The sequence below is a fragment of the Papilio xuthus genome, unplaced genomic scaffold, assembly GCF_000836235.2.
Source record: "Papilio xuthus unplaced genomic scaffold, Pxut_1.1 DF827679.1, whole genome shotgun sequence".
NCBI classification, from domain to species: domain Eukaryota; kingdom Metazoa; phylum Arthropoda; class Insecta; order Lepidoptera; family Papilionidae; genus Papilio; species Papilio xuthus.
Window position 1 is genome coordinate 2,742,813 of NW_013530970.1, and position 13,464 is coordinate 2,756,276.

A 13,464-nucleotide genomic window follows, 5' to 3' on the forward strand; every position below is an offset into this window, starting at 1 on the left:
TATTGTCCGTGTATAAAATTATATTCAATTGCTAATCGTAATGTCTTCTAACGCGACCACCCAACCACTCAGATGTTGAGAATTGTAGTGAAACTTTTGAATATATGAGTATTTGTAAATAATAACCGTAAACTGCTCATCTTTAGTGATGGTAGCGAATGTGTGGGTGATGAGCGGAGGCGGTTTTGTTTTCACTTTGATTTCTTGACTGTCAATTTGATAAATTTCTTTAAATAATAACAAACATTAGGCAGCTTTGCTCAATTTTTCAAGCCGTGGATACTTAGGAAATGAAAATAGCAATATGTTCCTTTATCGCTGATTATATAATAAGTGTATTGATCAAAGAATTTAAATGTCAAACAGCACTCGTGTAACATATTTATATGTATACGGTCGAACCAGGTAAAGCAAGACTCCATGAGACCGCGATATTTTTCTCTCTTCTTCAGATTCAACTGTATGTTACATCTCTGCGAATGAATTAGACATTAGCAATGGAAATTTATCTCTTTGACTTACGGACGTGAGTGTGAATGTTCTTTTTAAAATCTATTATATAATTTTTATTTTTATATGTAAACATACATGTTCCATGTACAAAGCGACCTTTAATGTACCCCCAAGTGAGACTGTCAACAACTGGCCTACGCCTGAACGCCTTTGTGGTCGATTAGTCACACAACTTGCAAAACATGTGCACGAACCAAAGCCGTTTTAATGTAAATCGTCTCTAAGTGTAATCTTAATTGTTACCCATACAAGTGGCAAAGTGTTCGAATTTTTGATAATACTCATATGATGCTTGTTTAGGGATAAATTATATAGGGCAGAGATAGCGAAGCTTTACGTATTAAAGTAAAACGTAAAAAAAGTGCTATTTTTCCAACTACCTGTTTAAATAGGTATATATGCGCCAAATAATTAATTAAACCATTGGTTTGTCACCCCTGATATATTGCACAAATATTACCAAATAACGTTTTTAACGTAAAACCTAGTGGCTTTTTTTTAGGATAAACACTCAAATTGTTCCATACACGGATAATTACATAGTATTGGAGGTTTGTGTGATGGTTAAATCGTAACGTGTATGGCAAGCCTTAATCCTTCCGCTAAGGCGTAAAGTTATTGTCATAACATCACGACTGAGTCGTAGCCAGGAATACAAAGTGGATGCATTGATAAGTCTGACCGTGCTTCGACGATAACCAAAGTTCCTAGAGACGTGAAGCATTCGGAGTTAAAATATACTTCAAGAATTGCTTTAATGCTTGAAGGCTGTTGTAATTCCTGGCATTTGATTTTACATGCATTCTCTTTAGATATTTGATAGACAAGCCGAATAATAAAAAACAATTTGCAAAACTACGTGTAATTTTGTGTACGCTAAGCGGAACCGCCCAACTGATTGTAATTTTTTGTGAAAGGCTTTTGAAGCCTAATATAGGTAGTACTTCAATATCTGTAAATAGAGTACTAGCTTATAAGATATATATTAGGATTCGAATGGGTGATTTGAACCCAAAACCGCTAGTTCAGTAATTCATACCCTTACCATTATACCATTGGCGCATCTAAAAGCGCTTTGAATGATAATTCATTAATTTCGTAGAATTTCTTTGATATTTCATTTATCTATTAGGTGCGGTTTCTCACAGACAGGATTTGGTATGCGAAATGTAAGCCGTTGCGTGTCTGTACTGCACGCTTACAATGTTGAGTTGCTATTAAGTTGTTTGCTATTGTTGATGCTAATAAATATCTCAGCTATTTTAAACTGATATTTATAAATAAAGTCCAAAATCCATCACTATTGATATACTCGATTTGACTTTTACTATTTTACAATTTAAAATGACCTGTGCATATTTTACTCGTGTATTTATCACACATTTGATTGCTTGTAATAATCATTAAAATTTAATCATAAAAACACAAATGTCAGGTTTAAAAAAGAACATACAGACGAATTGATAACCTCCTTTTTGAAGTCTTTAAGCTTTAAGCTAAAAAGGGTTTTTAAATTATGTACCATACACCTTAGAAGTTATTGCAAACCTTTTTTTAATATAAAACTAAAATGACTTAAATTCCATATCTGAATAAAGAAACAGGAAAACGTTCACAAGCATCGTATTCCAAGTATATCCAGAGAACGTCCCGTGGCTTATAAATCGTCGGCTCGTGTCTTTTATTTGTGATTCGAAGTCGAGTCGTTAATTGAGCCGAGTTGTTTATTTATACCACAAGGGGACTACACGCGTGCGAGACGACTTCGGTAGTGATGACATGTATTGATCGTCTATCATATCGAGTGATGCTTTCCTTTTGAAGATTAGTTCTCTATTATTGCAACTGGTATAAACATTATTTAATTGTCTAATATTGTATAATAGTATTTTTTACATGGCGAAGTTACATTTAAAATGGTTTTACTTTCCTCATTCATCAATGTTGGCATCATAAGTAAGAACAAATTTTACTCTTATTAAATTATAAATGCGAATGTTAAGATGGATGAATAGACGGATGTTTTTACAAGGTATCTCTAGCACCACTTACCGGATCGCAGTCAAATATGGCATAGATTTAGAACATAGTCTGGAAGCACACATAAACTTCTAATTAAGTTTTTTAAACCGGAAGTGTGAAAAACTGAGCACCAACATTAATTTCATCTACCTTTATTTCAAATTATCTTACTTATTATATCATAGAATACTTAACATTGTGATATTCATGTCTGGCTAACCACATTTCTGTGGGCACGTAGTAAATCATACATTCCTAGAATATATACATACGCCAGGCACACAGCACGGCTGTAGAATAAATTAATTAAATACCGCGTTTTTATAACAGCGATGTGTTGATTCAAGGCTTAAACGCGTCCAGTTTTGTTGACACTTTATGTGTTGTCAATTATTTTTTCCCATTTTATTTTGATATGATTACCCCTTTGGTGTTTATTTGATACAATTTATTTGAAAATAATTCATTTAGACTTGATTTAATTTTTGAAACGTAAAACGACGTAACTTATTGTTACCTCTGACATACTCCTTAAAAAACCTCAAGGAAAGTTTTTATTGTTGTATGGATTTTAAGGGTGTGAAAATTCCGGGTAAGGATTCTCTTATCGGTTCTTAATATGAGCAGCTTAGGTTTTAAACGCAGAGGTCTGTTGATGATAAGTGTTAATAGAACATTAAGACGTTAACACTACCCCTAACCACGTCCTTGCAGTTTGATATCTGTCTTATGTTCAAGACTATAAAGTAGAGATAGAGAATGGTTTAGCTTCATACATGTGACGTAATCGATGTATAGTGACATCGCTTTATCATCTTACAGCACCATTATTCAAACACGTCTTAGATAATTACGATAACATTGTTGAGTTATATTGCAAAAAAATAATCATGTGCTCGACCGTGATCTTGCATTCTTCATCGAGTATTTAGAATCACATTTATTTATCGTTATCATGGGTCGTTAATTTTAAATACACTTTTTACTTTATTTGCGATGCAATATAGGTTAACAGATATTTTTAATGTTTAAATTGCAGATGTCCTTTAGAAAAAAATCTGTTTACCCGTCGGTTTCTTAGACAAAAATCTGTATGACAAATATCGTCATCTCTGTCGTTACCATTGACAAAACAGAGATAACAATATGTTTTAAATGGAGATTTTGGACTCAGAAACCCATAGTAAGTTTGTACGATTATACGGTGACCAAATATTAAAAATAGAAAACGTAAACACTGTAAGTAATTGAATTTAAAAATATGATTACGGATGTAAGAAATGTAAATGTTAAGTATAGCTGCAGTCCCACGCTGATATTGAAACTAAGAGTTTCGAAGTTATCAATTTGTTTGTCAGGCTGTTAAGTGGTAGTTACATTATCCACGCTTTTCACCAAAAAACTATTAATAGGAGAAAGTAAAAGTCACTATCATGTGGGACGTACGAGTTGTATCATACTTGCAGTTTCATTTGTAATGCTGCATTAATATATTTGAGTTTTTTCTTACTATATTTTGCGTTTATTTTAACGGTACATAGATTTATTTTCGAGGGTTACAATGTTTTGTTACACTGCATTTTGTGTATGGATATTTATACCATGTATTTCGTCGTCAGTAGGCTCAAGATAAATTAGCATTTCGAAAATATCATGATACATTACATCATGATGATGGATAACTTTTGAATTAACAATATAAATGTAACTAGATGTATTCATATCTATAACGAACATTTCGATTGTGAGTTAACGGTTACAGTAATACTTTGATGTTTAAGAGACAGGACCTGTCTAGTGCGCCTATTCCCATCTCTCGAATACAAACAAAATTGTTCTAATTTGTTTGCTTATGTGCTTGTTTTGTATGTGTGTATATTTTAGAATCCATTCGGCTCATAAAGCCTTTTCAATTTTATGAAATTGTCAACATCATATGCACATATGTGATTGTCAACTTTACCTCACCCTCACGTAGAGTCATAGAATTTAAGTGCAACGGACCTTTGCTTAGTCTGTTTTTCCATAGTCAAAGTGGTTATATCATAATCGTGGAGCTGTATCGTTAAATTTGTTCATTGATTATCCGGCTGTCAGATTATGTTCGTGCGGCTATTTCTGATTCCAGACATTAATGGTGTCGCTTACTTGGTAGCCAGTTGAGAGTTGCAACTATTAGCACGATCACGGCTTACTGTGTACGCTGGTTTCCACTATCGGAGAACTTGTATTAAAACATGTTGTTAACCCTCGCATTCTCTTTGAAACAAGAGAATATCTTTGTATATTGACTGTCATTGTAGTTTTATAGTTTTTATTTTTTTTACGATAAGGTTAGTACTGTTAAATATTTATAGAGATTTTGTTCCATTATTCTATTTTCTAGTAGTCATCAGCCATTAATATTCGTTGATAGTTCGGTTCCAATGTTTTCTGTAAAAGTTACGCATCGTAGTAAAGTGAAGCCGCCGGCGACGATCTTGTGCAATAACAATTTCGATATTATCGAATAGGTGGGATCTGTGTCGCTAGTTAAATTTGCATGAGGTGTTGGTCATCGTTATGGTGACCAAAATTATTGCTGTTATTGGGAACAAAAAAAACATTTTAAAAATACAATCCTTAAAACTGATTAGCTTTCTTTAAGAATCAAATCTGGTTAATAATGGTAATAGTTGTTTCTAAAAGTAAAGTTAAATATCATAGCAGTTTTATAAAGTAGTTAGATGACATACTTTGAATAGCAATTCAAAGTCAAGATTGAAACTTTTTAGATTACGTTTATCATTGGGTTTGTTTTTAATTTCCTAAGTGTATATGTCCTAAATATCATTGCAATATGGTGACAATACGAGGTGTGCGTTTGTGTATTTAGGGTGTTTACACACAGCGAGCCTGCCGCGCTTGCTAAGTGCGTTCAGTTGTAGTCCAGTCGCGGAGTAAATACGAGAATTCGTTATTTTCAACCGACATGTTTGTGGACCTACTTTATTAGTCCAGTTTGCGTTATTGTGTAGTTATTTTTTATATTTAGTATGTTTATATTAAATCTTTTAAAGTACAATATAAATAACTAATCCAGTAGTAGGCGTTGATTTGTCTACAGTTGCAGCTTAATAAATTTTGCAACATTTGCGTAGGTGCTGTCTCATTTCTTACAAATCATAGATCATCTTGACCACAATCGGAATTCATTTAACAAAAGATATATGCAGCTAAGGTTATTGTTATTGTATTGTTGTTATTGTAATCCAGTAGGTACTCTGATGATCTTCATCGTTGTAAATATAGCATTATTGTTAGCTCTGATTCTTTTATAAAGAATGATAGCAATGGCAATATTATTGTAGTATTTGAACCACAACTGGACTGGTCGTTTCGTTATAGTATTATCATAACCCAGAAATGGCCTATGGCAGGCGACATAATATTTAGGCACTGATCACGAAATTCATTATGAAATAAGTTAAAAATTGTGAACTTGGTATTATATGAAGAATGCGAGTGATTCTCACACTCATTAATTTCTTTAGAACGTTGATGCGTGAAGGTTCGCCATCTAAGGTGTAGCTTATCATGTTTATAAAGCGCTATATTATAGGAACTTCCACCAGGAACTTTATAGTTATTGTATCCGATAACAGCGAAGTCGTTCTCACGATCAGGTGCTCGGCCAGATAGCTATCGTTCAAATATTTGCGGTGAGATAAGTGCCCTGATAACCGGGGAGAGGCTTTCCGTGTTATATAGATTACGAATCTGCAACGACAAAAATCTTTCTATCGCACTGTTTACACTACAAAGATTACTAAAGTTCAAAAGTAGGAAATACACTTTTGGTATCAGATGACTTTAAAGAATGGTTGAACCGATGACGATAAATCTTAGGCTTTAAGCCATGTTTTCTGACAGATTTGGTACCAAATGTTCATGAAATAGTTTTGTAAATTAGAAATAGCTATGCTAAAGGTTTGAAACGCAGTTAAATATGCCGACACTATGTCACTATAATCTGACGTTGACACAAGTTAGGTCCCCAGAATATCTTATAGTATTAGGTTAAATGGTACCGAGACAGTCTATTTTAGTATTAGTAACGCTTTAATAATCTCTTTATGAAAATAATTTAGTTCTAGTTCTTTGCTAAATATTTAGAAATATTTACAAATACAATATCTAAAATCATCGGTCACAATAGTGTCAAAAATCTATTTTTAAATGATCTTTATTTTCTTATAATAATATAATATTTCTATTCATTGATATACAAATGGGTGATTGTTTTGCTTTAAAAGCATGGGTTATTTTTTTTTAAACATGAAATATACATATTCCAACGTAATTTCCTTAAGAATAAAAACGCTGACAATCTTTGAACTAAGGTTGAATATATTAGTTTTACTATTGTCGTTTAAGGCCTTACCTCAACATTTCTAGAATACCAATGCAATTTAACATACCTGGTTTTCCTACCTATTGTTTGTTAAAACGAACTAGATTCTTGTCAGAGACTAAATCTTAAAAACCTATTTTTGATCATATGTTTTTATTTGTACCGCTAGCACGACTCTTATAATAGTTATATTGTGAATGTGTAGATTGATCGATAAAACTAAAGTGTGACCTCAGAAAATGTCATATCCGAAAAGCGAATGTGGCTCCAATATTTATACCTGAGCTGGATGAATAATGTTTCATATTCAGGGTCCTTTTGAACAATCCCTACGCTGCGGCGACGATGTTTCGCCCAGCGGAAACAAAACATTGGCCACTTTAGCCAAAATACACAAGCATTGTACTGGAAAAGCACACGCGCACGGTTGTCTCGACAATAAACATAACCCTCTAACTAAATCCGATTCTAATACGAGCGTACAATCGAAGAAATCGTTTCGAGGTGACTGCTTTATAGAAATCAAAGAAGCAAAATCTGATAATGGATTCTCTAGAGGCAATGGATCGTTTACCAAAAGTTTCAGCAACAGCACCAGCTCTTATGACGGACACAGTGATACAGATTCGGAAAGCACATCTAAAACTCGTCCAGATAATAAAATAGCAGCACCAGGCGAGAGATTGTTCGCACAGAACACTAAAGCCTCATTAATGAAAACTGCACGAATGAGATATGCAGACGACAGTGTCATTGCCACGTTAACCGATGAAGTAGACGGTGAAAAATGGAAACAAACGTTCACCAGAACTCCATCCAGATCAAGTTATAGAGAAAGAAAATCTGGTGTTGTAACAATTGATGAACTGAAATCAGATGGATTGAACGACGATGATGACAATGGAGATGAAAAGAAAAAGTCGCAATTACTTAACAAATCTCAATTCCCGCGAAAGGGATCTTTTGGAAATTCAAGTGTTAATGGAAATAAACAAAACAATGGAAGCAAACCACCTTGGAGAGGTGCCAGTAAAAATGGAAAGGTCACCGAACCTTTTGTGCGTTCACCATCTCTTCGTGGTAGTGTTAAAAAGAAGAAAGTCGATGGGGTGCCATGGCGGAGACTTTACGAGTTTTCGCTTTGGAGAAGGTGTGGTGTCAACTTCGCTTCTGTTGGAGCGGAAACAGAGCGTGCACTGCTGCGGCCCTGGAAAGAAATGTCCTCAGAAGAATCGCCTCCTCCTTTCACGGTAAGTTAAGCGTAAGTGTGTGCTTCAGCATGGTCTATGCTTCAGACATTCGCTAGGTTTTTCTTTAATATTTGCATATTGTTTTACTTGGCAGGACACTGTACACGACCGTTTACGGGTCTTGTTAGTTTGTCGACGCTTTAATACTTTTTAAAGTTTTTCGGTATAAATCCGGAATTTTGTAATCTTATCTCGCCAGTTTACGGCCTAACGCGCCTTAGTTTACACTTTATATTGTTGTTACGGATATTCCTAAATGAAGTGTTTTAGTTTGGCAAAATGTGAGATAATGTCAACCTTTTAGTGTAAATGAGCTTGTTATCTGACATATTTTGTATCCAACATATGTAAGTTTCTTCTCGTTTATATATTTATTATGTTACCGCGATGAGTCCGATTTCATTATTATTATAAAACGCAATATTATCCAACATTTTTTAAAAATCATATTTGCTTCAAGATGTCCAGTTTATACGGCCTTTTTCTTGATTCGACCTTGAGCGTGGTTTTAATACGTTTAAAAATTTGTGCCATTAGCATTTTGGGCGCCGTCGCGAATCACCTTTGCGGCATTGTTACAAGGACCGTTTGCGAATACAAATGGCAGTATTATCACATGGCTTTGAAAATTGGAATAACTTGCTTCATGTCACCTACAGAGGCTGATCGTTTAATTTTGTTTGGCTCCGTAGGTAAAGTTTTTCCTCTTTTAGTAAAGTGAGAAAAAAATTGGACTGAGTAATTTTGATGATTATAAGATTCCTTGATTGTATTAATTATGTATAATTTAATTTATATACAAGTATATTTGTTTCTTTATGATTGCATAAAAATCATGTATCGTAGGATTGGAGGAAGCTTAGTCTCGGGTGAGAGTTTCTCATGATTATAATCGATCACGATTTGTTTGCAATTCGGCAGCGTAACGAAAGTGGTACCGGAATGTCCATATACCGACAGCTAAGCTGCCACCTAGTAGCGAACAATGGCCTATTGCAACAGAACAAATGCTTGTGTTACGTTTGCCTTATCCAACCACCCACACATGCACTGTGTGGAATTTTTACACCTTTTTACTACTAATTATTATAATTAGTTATACATTTATATTATTATATTCATAACCAAAAAAAAAAAACTAATGTTTGAGGTAATCTTTGTTTGAAAACACACTCTTTATAATTTCAGTTGGTCGATGAACAGTCTGACATAACAAATAATTAAGTATAGAATATATTCCAAAAGTAGGAGTATAAATTAAATTTAATAATGAATCATTTGGATATCAATATTTGAAAGATGCACCTACGGCAATTAGAAGGGCGGAGATAAAACACAAAGCTGCAAGGACGGTGGGATTGATACTAATTATTTATCACCTACACAGAAAATACCAATTGTGAAATAATGTGTAGAGGTGTGATGATACGTAGTGCACGCATTGTGTACACTCATCGAAAATTTTGGGTCTCATTGATAATGATACAGTGATGTCTAAGTGAACTACAAGTTGGTTGGTTAACTGATAAATGTATGACCATATTTTATAATAGTTACCTCTTCGTCTTTAATTGTTAAAAGTGTACTAGCAAAGCTATACATATGAAATTACCATCGGTGTCTTCAGTTCTTGCTTATTTTAGTTCCAGTTTCCTTGGTATTTCAATTCAAATACAAAGACAAAGATTTGAATTAAATTATGTTCGGTTAAAAAAAATATACAAATACATTCATATATACAAGAGATTTCTGATCTTCGGACACATAAATCTAAATTTATGCATTTACTCCTTGTACGTGATTTAAAGCGAAAGAAAATGTGCAGAAATCTTGTGGCTCATTGAATACAACACTTCAAAACTCTAGTTCTGCTAATACCGAGTGAAGCACTCTACACTGCTTTGTAATAGGAATAGACCACAGCAATTTAAAAGTTTTTTTTTTAACTTTCAGATATTTTGTTCTTTTGGTGTCTGTATCCGTCTAACTTTATTGCTTATGAAATTTAATATTGTTGGTGAATCTTATCATTTTTAAAATAAACCAGTTCTGAAGATTGTAAATAGATCAAAGCCAATTTTTTTGTTGCTACGGAAAAAGCATAAACCTGCCTGTTGAAAAATTATTCGATTTTTTAACTAGTTTTGCTTGTTTTTCTTTTTTTTTTAGTTTAAAATTATAGTAATTAACCTTTTTAATCACGATATGCGGTATTTATGTTGATCGTATCAAAACTCGAAGAAGTTTGAATTGCAGATGTGAAGTTATATCTTTTAAATCTAGTTCATTGAACTATGCAAAATACTCGGAAAGATTTGCGTCTGCGATTCCTCCTCTTGATATCGGCGGCTTCATTTAAATTCCCTTTTCATTGCGATTCGCAACATACCAAGTTGTGTTAACATACAATGCACTCAGCGTCCCTGTTTACTACCGCATTGTACTGCATATCGGGATCCTCTTGTCTGGATTTCGTGAACATTCTGATGAGTATTGTTACTGTCCCGGTGTACTGGCACAACACTAGCCTTACTAAAATGTCGATGTTTATGTCTCCTCACTAATCATTCTGACACTTTGTAATGAAAGCGCGCCATTCGCACCAAAGGATTTTAACTAATAATATCTAAAAGTAAAAAGTGTCTTTTAAATGTATTAATCCTCTTGATGACGCTTAATCAACAACATAGTCTTATGTTAAATTGGTATTATTTTACCACGAAACTTACGAAAAAATCGTAATTCTCAACAATGGTATTTGTGCAGGTGCTTAACACATCTTGTCCTATTGATCTTGATAGGTAAGTAGTTTGTTTCGTAGGTTCTGTTTATTGATACTAATTATTATTTAATAATGCTGTTACTTTTGGTATGATTGATTTTTTTTGTCGTGTAGCCTTTTTGCTAGTCGACTTAAAAAAGAAGGAGGTTATGTATCTTAAAGACATGAAACACAATATTGAATTAGACTAACTGTAATAAAGTTAGATAATAATAGATTTTTGGTAAAAATAATTCTTATATATTTATGAATAAAAAAAATACCAAGTCAAACACGTGTGGATGTTTTTTTTTTTAATTTAGTCACGTATCAGCGATTTCCGGGCTGGACCGCGACTTCCGATGGTTAACCGACCGCACTAAAAATGGCTTTGTTATGTGTCCAGGTTTCAAATGGATACGTCTTTCTAAATCTAAAGGGTTATTGATGTACCTGTATATCGAGCACGTCCCTTTTTCCTGTCATCGAGTCATGTGTATTCCAAGCACACAAAGCGTTAAAAATATTATCCTGTCGGTGTTATTTGACATTTGATGATTATGAGTATTTTTAGATTAGAAGTTTTTTTTATTTTCGATTCTTTCGATTTTGTTTTCATTGTTTCTGTTTCCATATCATACGAAGTTAAGATTGATTTGTTGGTACTGACATTGCTTCTAATCTATGTATGGCGGTCCTTAGATGGTACTGTGAAACTTTACTTCTGGTACGACTCTGAATAATATATAATACAATATTTATTGGTAGTGTTTAAATTACAGATCAAAGAGCGATTTACAAAAACGACATTAAAATGGTCGATTCTCCTAACGGCGTCGCCAAAAAAGAAACATGATAGTAATAAAAGACATTACTTCTTCTATTGCTATGTTTCCTTTTATATTTTTTAAAGCCGAATAATAATATGTGAAACAAAATATTTTCAAAGTGAAAATCAAGCAAAAAGTGGAAAACTATGTACAATATTACATGTGCATAATAAGTTTATTTATAATGTGTTGCTTTTTTAATTGACATGAGTTATTTTAATTACATAAGTTATCAGTACGATAGTGAATTAAATTGGATAAGTATCCTATTTTGTACAATGTTTACCGCAAAATTTATTCCTTTTGGAGTACGAACGTTAGACGTAATAACTTCCTTGTTTTAACATGACTGATTATATTTCTATAATAGGGAACTATAGACAGGAATAACTTATTAAGTATTATATTATTGTATAAAGTCATTTGAATTAGTATGACGTAAATAAATATAAGCAAGGAATTATTAACCGTCGTTTTCCACTGCAGAATCACTTATATGAAATGTCGTCCGTCTAGTTCCTTTTAAAGTGAGGTCGAATTGGATAGAGGAACGCATAGAAAGGAGAGTCATCCTCTGTATGTTTCCTTCTCTGTCGAATAAGACAACCCATCTATAAATCCTTACGTCTGTGGGCAGCTATCGCTTCGCTGTTTTGGCGAATTTAGGTAGCCGCTTACTTACCACCTTATGCTATAAAATAATAACAAAATGTTTTATATAGGGATTTATCAGTGGAAACTTACGATTAGGTACAGCTCAAATGAATAACACTATTTTGAAGTTCAATAAATTTGCGTAAGTTAACGTACACGCACAGCTATATTGTATACACAACGCAATATTCGTAACTAAATATCTATATGTTTGCAGTCCGCTGTTACCCACGGGTAATTGTATAATACGCCACTTTTCCACTTAGCGGGGAACGGGGGCACAATTCGGAACGCCTCAGACTTATTATTGCAGCTGGCAAATTGTTTTAACGACCCCCTTTTGTAAGATATTGGCATTTTGTTTATGTTGTTTACAACAGAAAGTTTTGTTCTTAATTAGAATGCATCTTTTGTTTTAAAGCTTTTGAGTGTTACTAATTCCGAATACAGTCTTTTAGAAGACCGCTGTATTTGGTTTTATATTTCAAGTACCTAAATCATTGTCAATATGTTCTTTAGGGTAATAAATTGATCAGCATGTAAATCTTCATTATCTGTCCTTTTATCATGTTAGCTTATGACATCCAACACCAGTTATGAGGCTGAAATATCATATCCCATTTCTATTAGTTCAATTTTTTGTAACATATTTGTCGTACCCGTTATGCGCCTAGGCCATTAAACCAGAGAGAGGTTGCCGCGTAATTACAAGACCATGAGTCTATCATTACTCGAGAAGGCTTTTGTCTCGGCATGAGGGCGCGTACCCCCTCATTAAACCTTAGCTTTGGTACAATGTCATACTTTACACGTGCTTTGAATGAAGACTATGAGAAAAATACTATCTTCTCTGCATCTATTCGCAATGTTAATGTACCTATTGTTTACAATAATTTGGAAGAAGCGATGCGTTGACAAATAGATGAAATACAATCTGAGTATATACATTGCTTAATCAGACATCCACTTCAAGCTTATGCGAAGCGTGGGACTAAACAATTTAGAGAGTTGATTAGTCAAATTCACTAGTTTATGCGAAAT

The 13,464-nt window shown here is 33.6% G+C and overlaps 1 protein-coding gene across 4 annotated transcripts in view; it reads left to right on the forward strand.

Moving 5' to 3' along the window:
- Window positions 1-13,464, forward strand: part of Mhcl (Myosin heavy chain-like) — a 144,022-nt gene that overhangs the window by 41,831 nt on the left and 88,727 nt on the right. The window contains exon 2 of one of the 4 annotated variants that reach the window (XM_013312163.1): window positions 7,098-8,178. The exons of 2 other annotated variants lie outside the window; for them this stretch is intronic. In XM_013312163.1, the coding sequence (XP_013167617.1) occupies window positions 7,225-8,178 (954 nt within the window). In that variant the 5' untranslated portion in view covers window positions 7,098-7,224. The remainder of the gene's footprint in view (window positions 1-7,097; window positions 8,179-13,464) is intronic. One more of the 4 variants, XM_013312162.1, reaches the window with a different exon arrangement.